General features: G+C 46.2%; 1 protein-coding gene across 3 annotated transcripts in view; it reads left to right on the forward strand.

Annotated features, from left to right (window-relative positions):
• The window catches only part of rreb1a (ras responsive element binding protein 1a), a 229,577-nt gene that overhangs the window by 115,379 nt on the left and 101,176 nt on the right, over positions 1 to 13,022 (forward strand). For all 3 annotated transcript variants that reach the window (XM_048609761.1, XM_048609754.1, XM_048609767.1), the window contains exon 2: positions 10,368 to 10,505. In XM_048609761.1, coding sequence (XP_048465718.1) covers positions 10,368 to 10,505 — 138 coding nt within the window. The remainder of the gene's footprint in view (positions 1 to 10,367; positions 10,506 to 13,022) is intronic.

Here is a 13,022-nt window from a genome sequence, read left to right on the forward strand (position 1 = left end):
CAACTTTGCTGCTCCTCTGATGCTGCCTGGCCCCCTGTGTTCCTCCAGCTCCACACTGGGTTATCTCTGACTCCAGCATCGACAGTTCTCACTATTCTTTACAGTGTGCCTCTCTTTCTGTTCTTCTCTTTTTTTCTGTTAATCTTTTCTCAACAGTCTCCTCCCGGACTTCTGCCTCTTGTTTGAAGGTGGGCAAGTCACGGATAGAAGGGATGAGAAATATTTAAGTAAAAGCAAAATATTGGGGATCTGAAATAAAAAACAAAGTGTTGGAGGAACTTGGCGGCCCTGGTAACATCTTGGTGCAAAAGTTTTGAGCCCAGTTTGGCTCTTCAGAAGCAAGGAAGAGTCATGCTGGACTCCATGCTAATTCTATTACTCGGCTGCAAACTGGTACAGTCGCTGCCAGACCTGCTGAGTTTTTCCAGCGTTTTCAATTTTAGGAATGGCTCGTGTGAACCTCTCGGGTCTTGATGAACTAGATTCACATGCTGGGTGCTGGGACATGTAGCGTCATCACCCTCGGAACTGGGTGCAGAAGTGTTCCTAGATGCAAGTTAAATGTGTTAGACTAGGCGTGACAGCAATGCATGAGATGACAGAACTTCAACAGGAAGCATGTGTGATGGGGCAATTGTTCTGATATAATGTAAGCTGTCCCACTTCACTTTTCCATAAAACATCGTGAATGACACTTTTTCAAAAAAAACTATTCAGAAAAAAAGACAAAAGCTCGGTTGCATTTTGTTTAGATTTGATTTATTATTGTCACATCTACCTAGGTACACTGAAAAGTTTTGTTTGCTGTGCGGTACAGGCAGATCACACCGTACAAAGAACATAGGTTGATAGAACAGAGAGAGGGATACAAAGTACAGGCTGCAGAGAAAGTGTACAAAATCTTGATCAAATTTAAACAATTTTTATTGTATTTGGCCCTCAGCACGTACCTATCCTTCCTGCCCAGACTGTGATTGTAAAGTGATAGATGAGGTTAAGTACGTTAGGAGCAGAATAATGACATTGTGCGTACTGGGGGCAGATTTCATCGACGTTGATGACATTAAAACAGGTTCTGATAAGGTAGACAAAGAGATGCTGTTCCCATTTGTTAAAGACAACGAGATGAGAGGGATTGCAGATTTTGGATTTTGGGGAAGAGATGCAGAAGATTAGGAGGATGAACTGTTCTACACAGTGTGTGGTAATTCGCTGTAGGCTGGAGAGTGGTGGAAGCAGAGACCATCGATGATTTCAAAATGATATTGGATGGGCACGTGAGGGAAATACATTTGCAGGGCTATGGGAATAGAGAGGGCGAATGGAACTGACTGCATTGCTCCATGGAGCTACATCTCGATGGGCCAGATAGCTGCTTCCTGTGCAATTATGATGGTATGAATCCATTCGCTACTGTCAATCTAAGAAGACCCAGAGAGACCAACTCGTAATTAGAGTCATCGAGATGTACAGAACAGAAACAGACCCTTCGGTCCAACACGTCCATGCCGACCAGATTAATCTAGTCCCATTTGCCAGCATTTAGCTCCTATCCCTCTAAACCCTTCCTATTCATATATCCATGCAGATGCCTTTCAAATGTTGTCATTGTCCAAAACAATACAACAGCTTATAAAACAGTAATTACTGCTCCTAGAATTCGAGGAAATCAGCTCCAACACTGAAAATATCTCAAAAAAGGAGCAGCTCTTACAGCCATAATTTTTTCCTGTCCTCCATCTTGGATTACCCAGAACCCTCGCAATTGTTGATATTATTTAGTCACCCTCTAAATCTTTAGTGCTTTTATTTTCTCTTCTCTTTCTGTCTGTCACTCCAACAGGAAAGTGGCCGCCTTACTAAATGACATGTGATGTTTAGCTTCAGAGAACCTGCCAGTGCTTTTACTGACTGAAAGATTTTTACAGCTTTCCTGGTGTTTCGGGAGCCAGATTATTTACATCAGGGTTACATAGAATCATAGAAGCCCTATTGTGTGGAAGCAGGCCCTTCGGCCCATAGAGTCCGCACTGACCAACCCCCCCCCTCCCCACCCCCCACCCCGAACAGCATCGCACCCAGACCTATCCCCCTACCCTATCCCTGCATTCCCCATGGCTAATCCAACTAACCTACATGTCCCTGGACACTATAGGCAATTTAGCTTGGGCAGGCGAACAACTCGCACATCTTTGGACTGTAGGATGAAACCGGAACACCTGGAGGAAACCCACGCAGACACGGGGAGAATGTGCAAACTCCACACAGACACACAGTCCCCCGAGGCTGGAATCGAACCCAGATCCATGGCATTGTGAGGCAGCAGTGCTAACCACTTCGCTGCCAGCACAGGATCAGAAGGAGGCCATTCAGCCCAACCAATCCATGCTGGTGTTTATGTTCCTTTGCTTACTTTCTTGTGGCAGTAATGAAACTGGAATATTTTACCATGGAGGACTGTCGATGCTGGGTCAAGAAGTATGTGCAAGGCTGAGAGAGACAGAATTTTAATCAGTCAGGGAATCATGGGCAACGGGGAAAAGGCAAGAAAGTGGAGTTGAGGATGATCGGATAAGCCATGATCTCATTGCATGGTGCTGCACACTCTAACTTCTGCTCTAACATCTCATGGCCTTATCTCAGTCCAGCCATTGTAACTGTCTATTTGCTCCTCCCTCACCTGCCTGCCCAACTCCTCCATGAATACATGGAAATTACTTGTTGCAGCCATTCCCTGATGATGTGTTTTTGTGTTAAAGACATTTCTTTTGGATCCCCAATTGGATTTCTTGACAACTCTCCTAGATTTGGTGATGTCCAGTTCTCCTTCTTGCGAGAGGGGAATTCTCATCCATCCTGTCAGAGCCTGTTGGGCCATGCTTTCTCTGTAACCTTTTAACAAATCGAGAAAGTTAGCCTGGCGATCCTTTTCTGATCCGTGTGTGTTTTAGGCACTTCCCTCCTTCGGTGAGAATTCAGAAAGTCAGCACCATCTAGGTCAGAGGGTTAAAATAACCTGAGCTACCCATTCTAAAGGTGCTTTCTTCAAAAACAAAAGGAAAAGACTGATTCAGACTGTGTTCACTGTTTGGACTTGTTCTGTGTTTTTTGGGAATCTGGTTTAGATGTCCGCTCTGGATCTTGCTGCTGCTGGTAATGGGTGGCAGACGCAGCCTTGCTAACCTCACCTAAAGGGTTGGGAGAGGCTCCGAGAATTCCCACAAAACTAATCGTGTCCATCTGAAGCAGGACGGTGTGGGGAGTGGTGAGCATGTAATCAGGAATCCAGCTCGGTCAGCAGCAGAGCAAGCTGCATTTATCCAGCCTTTTCCTGTACATTTCCCGGAATCCCTTGCCTACCAAAACAGCAAGCATTAATTAAGTGAAGGCGACAGTCCCATTTCAGACACGTGAAGGGACTTTTTGTTAGCTAACTCTTTTCAAACAAGATGAGGTAACTGCCATGTGAAATATTACTTCAGCAGCCTGTATGTCTGTCTGTTTAAGTGTCGTCTCATTGTGATGAGATCTGTTCCATTTTCTTCTCCAAAGACTTGTTAATGGGCACATGTCTGGTAATTGTGTCGAAGATAAGACATTCAAGCATTTGTAGACAATTGATTTAAGAGTTATCAGGCACGTCCTTTTGAAAAGCATTTATGCTGTGCTTTTGTTTTAAAAGAAACATGTGCTCTGAAAGCATCCTTTCTGTCAGAGCTGCGCACGCACGCACACACACTCACAGCAGGAAGTTTGGACCTGTTTTAACAAGCAGGAAAACGGTGACGAAGCCAGTGTTTCAGGCACTCTCATCACTAGTCTACACCAAAAGCAGCTGTTTCTGCACTTGAGTTGAAAGGGTGGGGCCTTGCTAGAATGGGACTGTTTTCAAGTTTGTGATTGTGCGACATGGACCACTTCTAATGTTTTTAGTCCTGCTATTTTCTTCCTCCTGTTCGCCATCCCACGCACTGTGAATTCAACCTGGGCTCCTTCATCGGTAATTTCTGAATGACTGTCCCACCCGTTGGGGCAACCATTTTTCTTTCGGTGTTTAATACTCAAGATTCGGTCGCAGTAGGGAGACTCCCAGGAGGACTGCTGTCTTCAAAGCAGGGCTGAAGGTTCGATTGCCATCTTGTTAAATCCCACTGTGTCGACTCGAGGCTGGAGATCTTTGCAGCCAATTTGTCAGGGATCAGCATTGATCAGGCTGGGTCACAGTCACTGCTCCTAGCCTACACACCCAGCCAGCATCCTAAATCCCAGCACGACAGCAAGGAAAAAAAAACAATTTCTCTACCACCGGTCTTCTATTGAGGCGACAGGCCAAGAATGTACAAGAACGTGACACAAAACTGCAATAAGCAGGGCTATTCAGCCCATCTCCATGGGACTTCCTGGCTTGTACTGACCAAAGTGGAGAGGATTCATTCAGGAAGGCGATAACTAAGTGCATCGAGATGTTTTGTCAGGAATGTGCAGAGATGGATGAGTATTCGGAGCTAGTACACAAAATTCTAAACATCTCATCTACCCAGCCCCTTTCAAGCACCGTCTGATTTGTACATGGCAGAGTCTGCAGATCACACCTTGGATATACCCACCACTTTGAAACCCATCACACCACTTTGGAAACAAATTCTCCACCATCCTGAAGGATTGTCTAAGGAGAAGAGTATAATGACCTTAAGTTTATGACGCAGATTGTCACGAGACAGTAAGACAAGGACTTGCATCTTGGAATGAGGTCTTGGATTGAGTTTTGTTTTAAAATTCCTTAAAAGTATTTCAAGTGGTTATTTGCCAGAGGTGCATTAGTGTTGCACTTCACTGCTTGTTTAATCAGGGAATCTGGAATGATGGGATAATTAAGTCCGGCAGGATTCTGGCGCTGTCCAGTGCCCCAGGAGATTCCTCATCACTCATGGTAGGGTGCTTAGACAGAGCTTATGTGCTTTGGGGAGAGGAATGAAGAAGCTGAATACTATCTAAATGGAGAAAGATTGCAGAAAGTTGCAAAATTGAGGGATTTGGAGCTCCTCATACATAAGTCGCAAAAAACTAGCATCCGAGTTCAGTGGGTAACAAGTAAGAGGAATCGACTGTCGGCCTTTGTTTCAAAGGGAACAGGGTATCAAAAATAGGGAAGATTTGCTAAGACTGTACCAGGCAGTAGTCAGACCACAGCTGGAATAATGGGAACAGTTTTGATCTTCTTATCTAAAGAAAGGTACACTGGCATTGGAGGCAATCCAGAGAAGGTTCACTAGGCTGATTCCAGGGATGGAGGGCTTTTCCTATGAGGAGAGATGGAGTAAAATGAGCCCGCACTGAGTTCAGCAGAATGAGAGTTGACGGCATTGAAATGTACGGGTTTGACGGGAGTAGATGCTGAGAGGTTGTATCTCCCTTGTGAGAGAGTCAAGGTCCGGAAGCTATCATCTTGAGAATGGAATTGCACAGTGGCTAGTGAATCAGTGGAATTCTTTACCACCAGAGGCTGGGTCATTATGTACATTCAAGGCTGAGATAAACAGATTTGGAGGGATAAGGCAGGAAAGTGAGGTTGAAGACTTGCAGATCAGCGCAATCTCACTGAATGGTGGAGCAGATTCGATGGGCTGAATAGCCCTGCTTATTGCTCTTTTGTGTCACGTTCTTGTACATTCTTGGCCTGTCGCCTCAATAGAGGACTGGTTGTAGAGAAATTGTTTTTTTCCTTGCTGTCGTGCTGGGATTTAGGATGCTGGCTGGGTGTGTAGGCTAGGAGCAGTGACTGTGACCCAGGCTGATCAATGCTGATCCCTGACAAATTGGCTGCAGAGATCTCCAGCCTCGAGTCGACACCGTGAGGTTTAACAAGATGGGGTTTAGCCACCAACCTTTTACTAATTGTTATTCTCATCAGTATGAGTGTGTCATCCCCTCTGACCCTATTGTACTTGTCTCTTATAACAAAGGAACATTGCACCTTTGTGACTTTATACAGGGTTCTAATTTGTACCCACTGAAAACACCCATCTACACGAGATAGAACCGGGTCCTGTTGGAGCCAACTGATTAGATTCCCAGAAGCGATTCCAAGATGCTTTGGAAACACTTGACCAAGAATCTTTTCTGAGTTGAATTGACCCCCAAGTCCAAGAGATTAGCTCGTCTGTTGTTATCTGGCTGTAGACTGCAGATCTGTGTCTCTTCTTGATGAGGCTGTAATTAGCTTCAGTGAGTGTAATGCAGTGAGCTGGTGTGGTAACTAGTAGAGTGTTAATAATGGGTTTTTTAACCACGTGGGCTGTGCTGTGAGAGACCAGAGTGATTTCACACCCTGCAGAATGTAGTAGAGTCTATCTCCAGCACAGCAAGGCCAGGAGGGTGAGGGGGCCCGTGCTTAGGGCTTGGGGAAAGGACATTTAGCAGAGTACAGGCATATGGCTCGATGAATGGCCAGTGACCAGAAACATTTACTCTTTTCTTAAATTTTTTCATGGGATGACAGTGTCACTGGCTAGGCCAGCGTTTATTACCCATCCCTAATTGACAAGAGGGCTGTTTGAGGGTCAACCACATCACTGTGGGTTTGGAGTCACATGTAGGCCAGACCAGGTAAGGATGGCTGATTTCCTTCCCGAAAGGGCATTAGCTTCAGTAGACTGCTTAGTGAGCTGGATGGGTTTTCCCAACAATCTGACACATGGTCATCCTTAGACTCTTAATTCCAGATATATATTTGCTGTGACGGGATTTGAACCCCAGGTTCCCCGGGACGTTACCTGGGTATATGGATTAATAGTCTCTCGATAATCCCGCTAGGCCATCACCTCTCCCTCCACAGATGCTGCCAGACCAGCTGAGTGTTTCCAGCATTTTCTGTATTTAATTGCAGGAAGGGTGCGACTTTTTAAACTGAGCACAAAACCAGCTGCATCTGATTTTATTCTGCTTTCCAGATTTCCACCTCCTTAGAGGGTGCAGAAATGACTGTGTGTGTCTTTTTCCCTGCCCTGAGATTGATGAATCCACCACCAGAGGTTTTGTGCTCCAATGGCCTCCAGTCCTAATGACAGGGCTCCTTCTGATTGAATAATAAAGTGCCCCAAGCGGTACACAGCTCATCATCATAAGGCCTGGTGAGCTGGATATCAGTGCCACGCTGAGGGAGCGCTACACTGTCAGGACACCATCTTCCAACACCCCTACCTGGCTGTTGAGGTGAACATTATGACATCCTGCGGCAGTAATCCATGCTGAGCGGGCGACTTCTCCCAATGTATTGGCCCTCGGTATACATTGCGAAAAGCAATTATTAACACAGGGAGGTGGTACAGACAGCAGTGACATCCCTTTGATAACTACAACATTGTTGTAAAGCAAGGCTTCTTCTGTGAATGTGCTAGGTGCTATGTAACTGCAAGTTTGGTTGCTTTCCTCACAATTGTTTCTGAAGCCTCGGACTCTTCAGGAATGCTTTTCTTCGTCACTGGGAGTTGGAGGCTCTACAGGACCTCACCCCGGGGAACGGTGTTAACGGGCTGTTTGAATTGAGCTGGGATGGCCCACTGTGAAGGTCCCAACCTAGCCTCAAATCTGAATTGTTTGTCTCTTACCAGTGGCTCAGTCACCCAGTGACCAGGGTCTGTAACCCATTCAAAACCCGTAGCGTTTAAGTCTGAGATGAGGAGGAATTTTTTCTCTCGGAAAGTTGACAGTCTTTGGAACTCCTTGCCACAGAAGCTGTGGGGGGCAGAGTCCTTGTGTATATTTAAGGCTGAGATAGATAGATCCTTGATCAGTAAGAGAAATCAAGGGTTACGGGGAAAGGGCAGGAGAGTGGATGTGAGGAATCTCGAATCAACCACGATCTTAATAAATGGTGGAGCAGCTTTGATGCTGAATGGCCTACTCCTGTTCCTATTTCTTATGATCTTTGGATCTAACACCATCCCTCCATCACAAGCTATTCATGGTGTAGGAGGGTTTCTATCTCTATGGAAACCACCGACGCTAACTCGATGTGGAATAGGATTAATCCACACCAAGGACATGTATTAATAGACAGGATTTATTTTAATGTTCTGGGCCTTCTGTCCTCATCAGAGTATAGCCCAGGCGATCAGTGCAGAGATTCCCATCTTATCCACAGATACTGAGTACATTTCGTTCCTTAAGCAGCTGGTCCTTGGATTGAATCGTTTTATTTCTGGTTAGTGGGACAATTGAACAATGGCTGTCTGGAAGAATGGGAAAATGCTGCATTAAAATTGTAGCTCCTCCCATTCCAACAATGCCCTGTTTTAGATGTTCATGAGCTGGTGTTTCATTGACAATCAAACTGTACAGAGTGAGGCTCTGTTAATGTGTGATGGTGTTGATATCTTGGTCCAGAGGTAGGGACACTACCACTGTGCCACAAGAGCCCTCTGTGAGTGATGATGCATACAGCCAGTAAAATCAACTGACTTAAGCACAGTGGTATGATTGTAATTATTATATATAGATTCATTATTACACAGAAGGAAGCCATTCTGCCCATTAAATCCCTGCTGACATTTGATTAACTAATAGGTCCCAGTACCCTCTTCCACCTCCCCTTTTCCCTCAAGTCTATTTTCCTTTTGAATTCAGCTTCCCTTTGGAATCCTTTGTTATTTCCAATGCCCTCACTGACACCAAGTTCCAGGTCTTCCACACTCATCGCATTACAAGGTTTTCCTTTATAACCTCCCTCCCCTGCACTCTCAGCCAAATCCTTTTAAGGTGTGTTCCCCCTTGTTCTTGTACCATCAGCTAGTGGAACAGTGTGCGCGCACACACACACACACAACCCCCCATCTCCTTTGCTCCAAGGAGATCAACCCCAGTTTCTCCAAAGCTACTAGAAGAGCAGTCAGCGTAGATGCTGCCTGGCCTGCTGTGTTCTTCCAGCTTCCTGTTTGTCTACCTTGAATTCCAGCATCTGCAGTTTTTTCTGTCTCTAACTTTTGTTACTAAACTTCCTCTTCTGTGGAACTATTCTAGTAAATCGCCTTTGCACCCTTGCGAGAGTCCTCACTTGGTGTGTGTTGACCGTAGCTAGGACTCCATCACCTAGTTATGGCCTAACTAGAGCTTTGTTCAGGTTCAGCATGACTCCACTATTGTTATGCGCATATCTTTATTCATGAAGCCCCGGGGACCATTTAGTGGCCTGCCACCTTCACATGATAGTAGATAATAGGAGCAGGAGCAGGCCATTCGGCCAGTGAGATCGTGGTTAACCCGATTGCAACCCTAATGCCCCCTTCATGGCTAACCCCCCCACTCCCGTGTCCCATAACCCTCAACTCCATTGAGAATCTAAGATCGCTCAATCTCAGCCACAATCAGATTCTGTGATCCAGGCTGCACTCCTCTCCCTCTGGAAGAGAATTCCAAAAACTAATGACCCTCCGGGAGGAAATTCCAAAGTCTGTACCGAAGAAACCCCAGGCCCCTGTGACCCTGCACGCTCATTGTCTTTAAACAGGGCAGCTCTTTTTATTCACTCATGGGACATGGGCATCACTGGCTGGCCAGCATTTATTGCCCATCCCTGCATGCCCATGAGAAGGTGGTGGTGAGCTGCCTTCTTGAACCGCTGCAACTCTATTTAGGCCCACAGTGCTGTTGGGGAGGGAGCTGTGGGATCTTGATCCTGGCTGGGCCAGCATTTATTGCCCGTCCCTAATTGCCCTTGACAAGGTGGAAGTGAGCTGCCCTCTTGAACCGCTGCAGTCCATGTGCTGTAGGTTGACCCACAATGCCCTGAGAGAGGGAATTTTTGGAGTTTGACACTGAACTCGCAGCAATATATTTTCAAATTGGCTTGGAGGGGCATTTGCAGAAAGTGTGAGAACATTAGAATTACATTGCATGCTTCCTATCTCAGTCAATGGATGCGTGTGATGAGGGGGTTGGGTCTCAGGAGGGAAAACAGAAAGGGAATCGAGCCCTTTCTGATAGTTGGCTTATTTTGTGTTGCAGAGTTGAAGGGTTGCAGAGTCTAAATGGGGTCTGTGCAGGAGACTGGATCAGTTTGCACTTTGAGAAGGCTAGCAGCATGTTTGTAACCAGTGCCTGTAGCTATATCGGGATTGTCATTCTCGACATTTGGAGAGCACCAGACCATCACAGGGTGTCACTACCATCCAACAGCTTTGTAAATCCGATTTGCTCCAGGAATCCCTGTGAGCATACAGCCGTCTCTCTCCGTCTCCCTCTCTCTCTCTCTCCCTCACTCTCGTTTCATCTTCACAGTTATATATTCAGCTATTATCTATTATCACCTTACTGTTCCTATCTAGTCTAATCAGTACTCAAGTGTTTTTTTTCCCAATCTTGTCTTACAGTGGGGGACAATGGATCTGAAGAGAAAGGAGACCTGGGTCAGACATCTCCAGCTAAACTGACAGGATTGGTTGATGACAGTAGAACCCAAGAAGACGATGATGCTGAGATCGAGTCCAAAACTCAAACAGAAAATGGAGGTAATTCAGTTGTAACTGTGCACACTTCCGGTGATTGTTCCATCACTGAAGGGAGAGGCTGCTTACCTCCTTTTACAGTTTTTAGCAGTGGGTTTGAGACCCTTTAATAAGAGTTCTGCTCCTTTGAGGTATCCACAGTGAGGTGGTGATTGGGAGTAAGGGAGAAGGAGGGGGGCGCGGTGTGTGGAGAGGGCATGTAAGTGCTTTTCTGAATTCTCTGCCGGAAGAATGTGGAGGCCAAATCAAAGATGAGATTTAATTGAGAGTTAAATTTTAAAGGTATCAAAGAGTATGAGGAGTAAGCAGGAATATGGAATTGAGACAGAGGATCAGCAATGACCATACTGAATGGCGGAGCAAGCTCAAAGGGCCGAATGGCCTAACTACTGTCTTACTTGCTATGTTTCTATGCTTTTGGTAGGTGACTTGCCCACCCAACCAGCAACTGAGGCCCTGAAGTCCAATGTAGGATCAGTAGAGAGCCTTGTTGTCACTGGGATTAACTTAACCCCATCGATGAATCTCACTGGACAGTTCAAGCTGTGTGGGCCACTGTACCTCAGGGGGAGATGGGCCTCGATCAAAGGCGATCAGTACCCGATTGAATGGATATCGGGGAGTTTATTGGGCACTGAATGGGTGGGGGGTCCTGCACTGTCATCAAGAAAGGTGGGGTTGGGGGTGTCCTTCCAGCGGCGGCCACAATGTCTTCAGTAGCGCTGCTGAGCGCAGGAGCAGCCAACCTTCTAAGGCCTTGGTTCCTGGATACGTCCTGCCAGTTGCCTTGGCATGGCCTGTTTGCCTCTTGCTTTGATGGCCCTTTCTGAAAAGCGCCCGAGTGGGTACCTCACTGGTTCTCCAGGCAGCGGGCAAGACCCCATTGCCACAGGACTCCACTTTACATCACTGCTCCTTCATTGTCACCGGGTCAAAATCCTTCCCTAACACCTCCGTCACTCTACCACACAGACTCCCAATAACAGTTAGCTGCCACAAAGGAGTAAAAACAAAACCTGACATAAAACCTGAAACTACTGGAAATACTAAAGCAGGTCAGGCAGCATCTGTAATTAATATAATAATCTACAATAAACACACCCACAGTTAATGCGCATTTAATGAGGGAGGAAGAGAGTTAGAGATTCAGACCAATGACTGAGTTCATCTCTCAGCAATTGGAGACAGTGGTAATGTTACTGTGTCAGTTTGTTTTTCTTTCCTGGGATTTTTAAAAATTCATCACATGAGGGTGTCGCTGTTTACACCAGCATTTATTGCCCATCCCTAATTTCCCGGAAGGCAGTTAAAAGTCAGCCACATTGCTGTGGGTCGAGTCAGGTAACAATGGCAGATTTCCTTTCCTGAAAAACAGTCGTAAACCAGAAGGGTTCTTCCGACAATCATCGTTCGTCTCTTAGTTCCAAATAATGTTTTATTGAAATGGAATTTGAACCCAGGGCCTCTGGATTAATTTTATTGAAATTGAATTTGAACCTGGGCCTCCGGATGAATAGTACAGCGTTAATACCAGTAGGCTATCACCTCCATAAGCATCTTGGCCAGGCCAGCATTTGTTGCCTGCCCCTATTCGCCCTGAATGGCTCAGTTATTAACAGTCTAGTTATCCAGAGACTAATGCTCTGTGCGCAAACCCCACCCATCGCTGCCGTGGGAATTTCAATGCAATGAATAATTCTGGGATTGAAAGCTGGGCTCGGCTTCAGTGTCGCCATTACCACTGGCAAGTTGTCCTTTAGCGAAGGAAACTGCCATCCTTACCTGGTATGGCCTACATGTGACTCCAGACCCACAGCAATGTGGTTGACGCTGAGCTGCCCTTTGCAATGGCTGAGCCGGACTCTCTTTTGAAAGGCAATTAGGGATGGGCAACAAATGCCGGTCTTGGGATCTGCCACAAGGATAAAGATAAAAAGAATGCTGCCTAACTTGCTGATCATGATCCGCATTTTTTTCGTTAAGTGTTTGTGATCGGAAGTGAGTCTTGTATTCTACGGAAGCTATTGTTTACTATCAGTGACAACAACAGAAATTGCTGGAGAAACGCAGCAGGTCTGGCAGCATCTGTGGAGAGAGAAAAACGGTGCCCCATATCCGTGCTTCCCAAACTTTTTCCCCCTGTGACCCTAGCTTTGAGGCTTTGTCATTCTTGTGAGGCCCTCAGTGAGATCTGAGAGAGGGGGGAGCTTGTTAAAGTGGGAGCCTTGCTGCTATATCTGGGTCAGAATACCACAGTGACCTTTGCTTCCTTGGACCCAGAATTTTGGGCCTCGACCCCCACTTTGAAGAGCCCTGCCTTATATCATTGGCCAGCCACCGTGTGGCCCCAGTAAGTGTGCAGCAAAAGTGGCCTGATTTCAAATGGAAACCCCACTCGAAGGAAACCTCACACTGGTCGTAATACAACTCTTGTGCAACACCCTCCTAACTCATCACCAAACCGTCGCGGCTGTTGCTACAGTCACCAGTGACGGCCTGTAATCATCAGTAGTTCTGGTC

The sequence above is a fragment of the Rhincodon typus genome, chromosome 2 (genome assembly GCF_021869965.1).
Source record: "Rhincodon typus isolate 14 chromosome 2, sRhiTyp1.1, whole genome shotgun sequence".
Lineage (NCBI taxonomy): Eukaryota > Metazoa > Chordata > Chondrichthyes > Orectolobiformes > Rhincodontidae > Rhincodon > Rhincodon typus.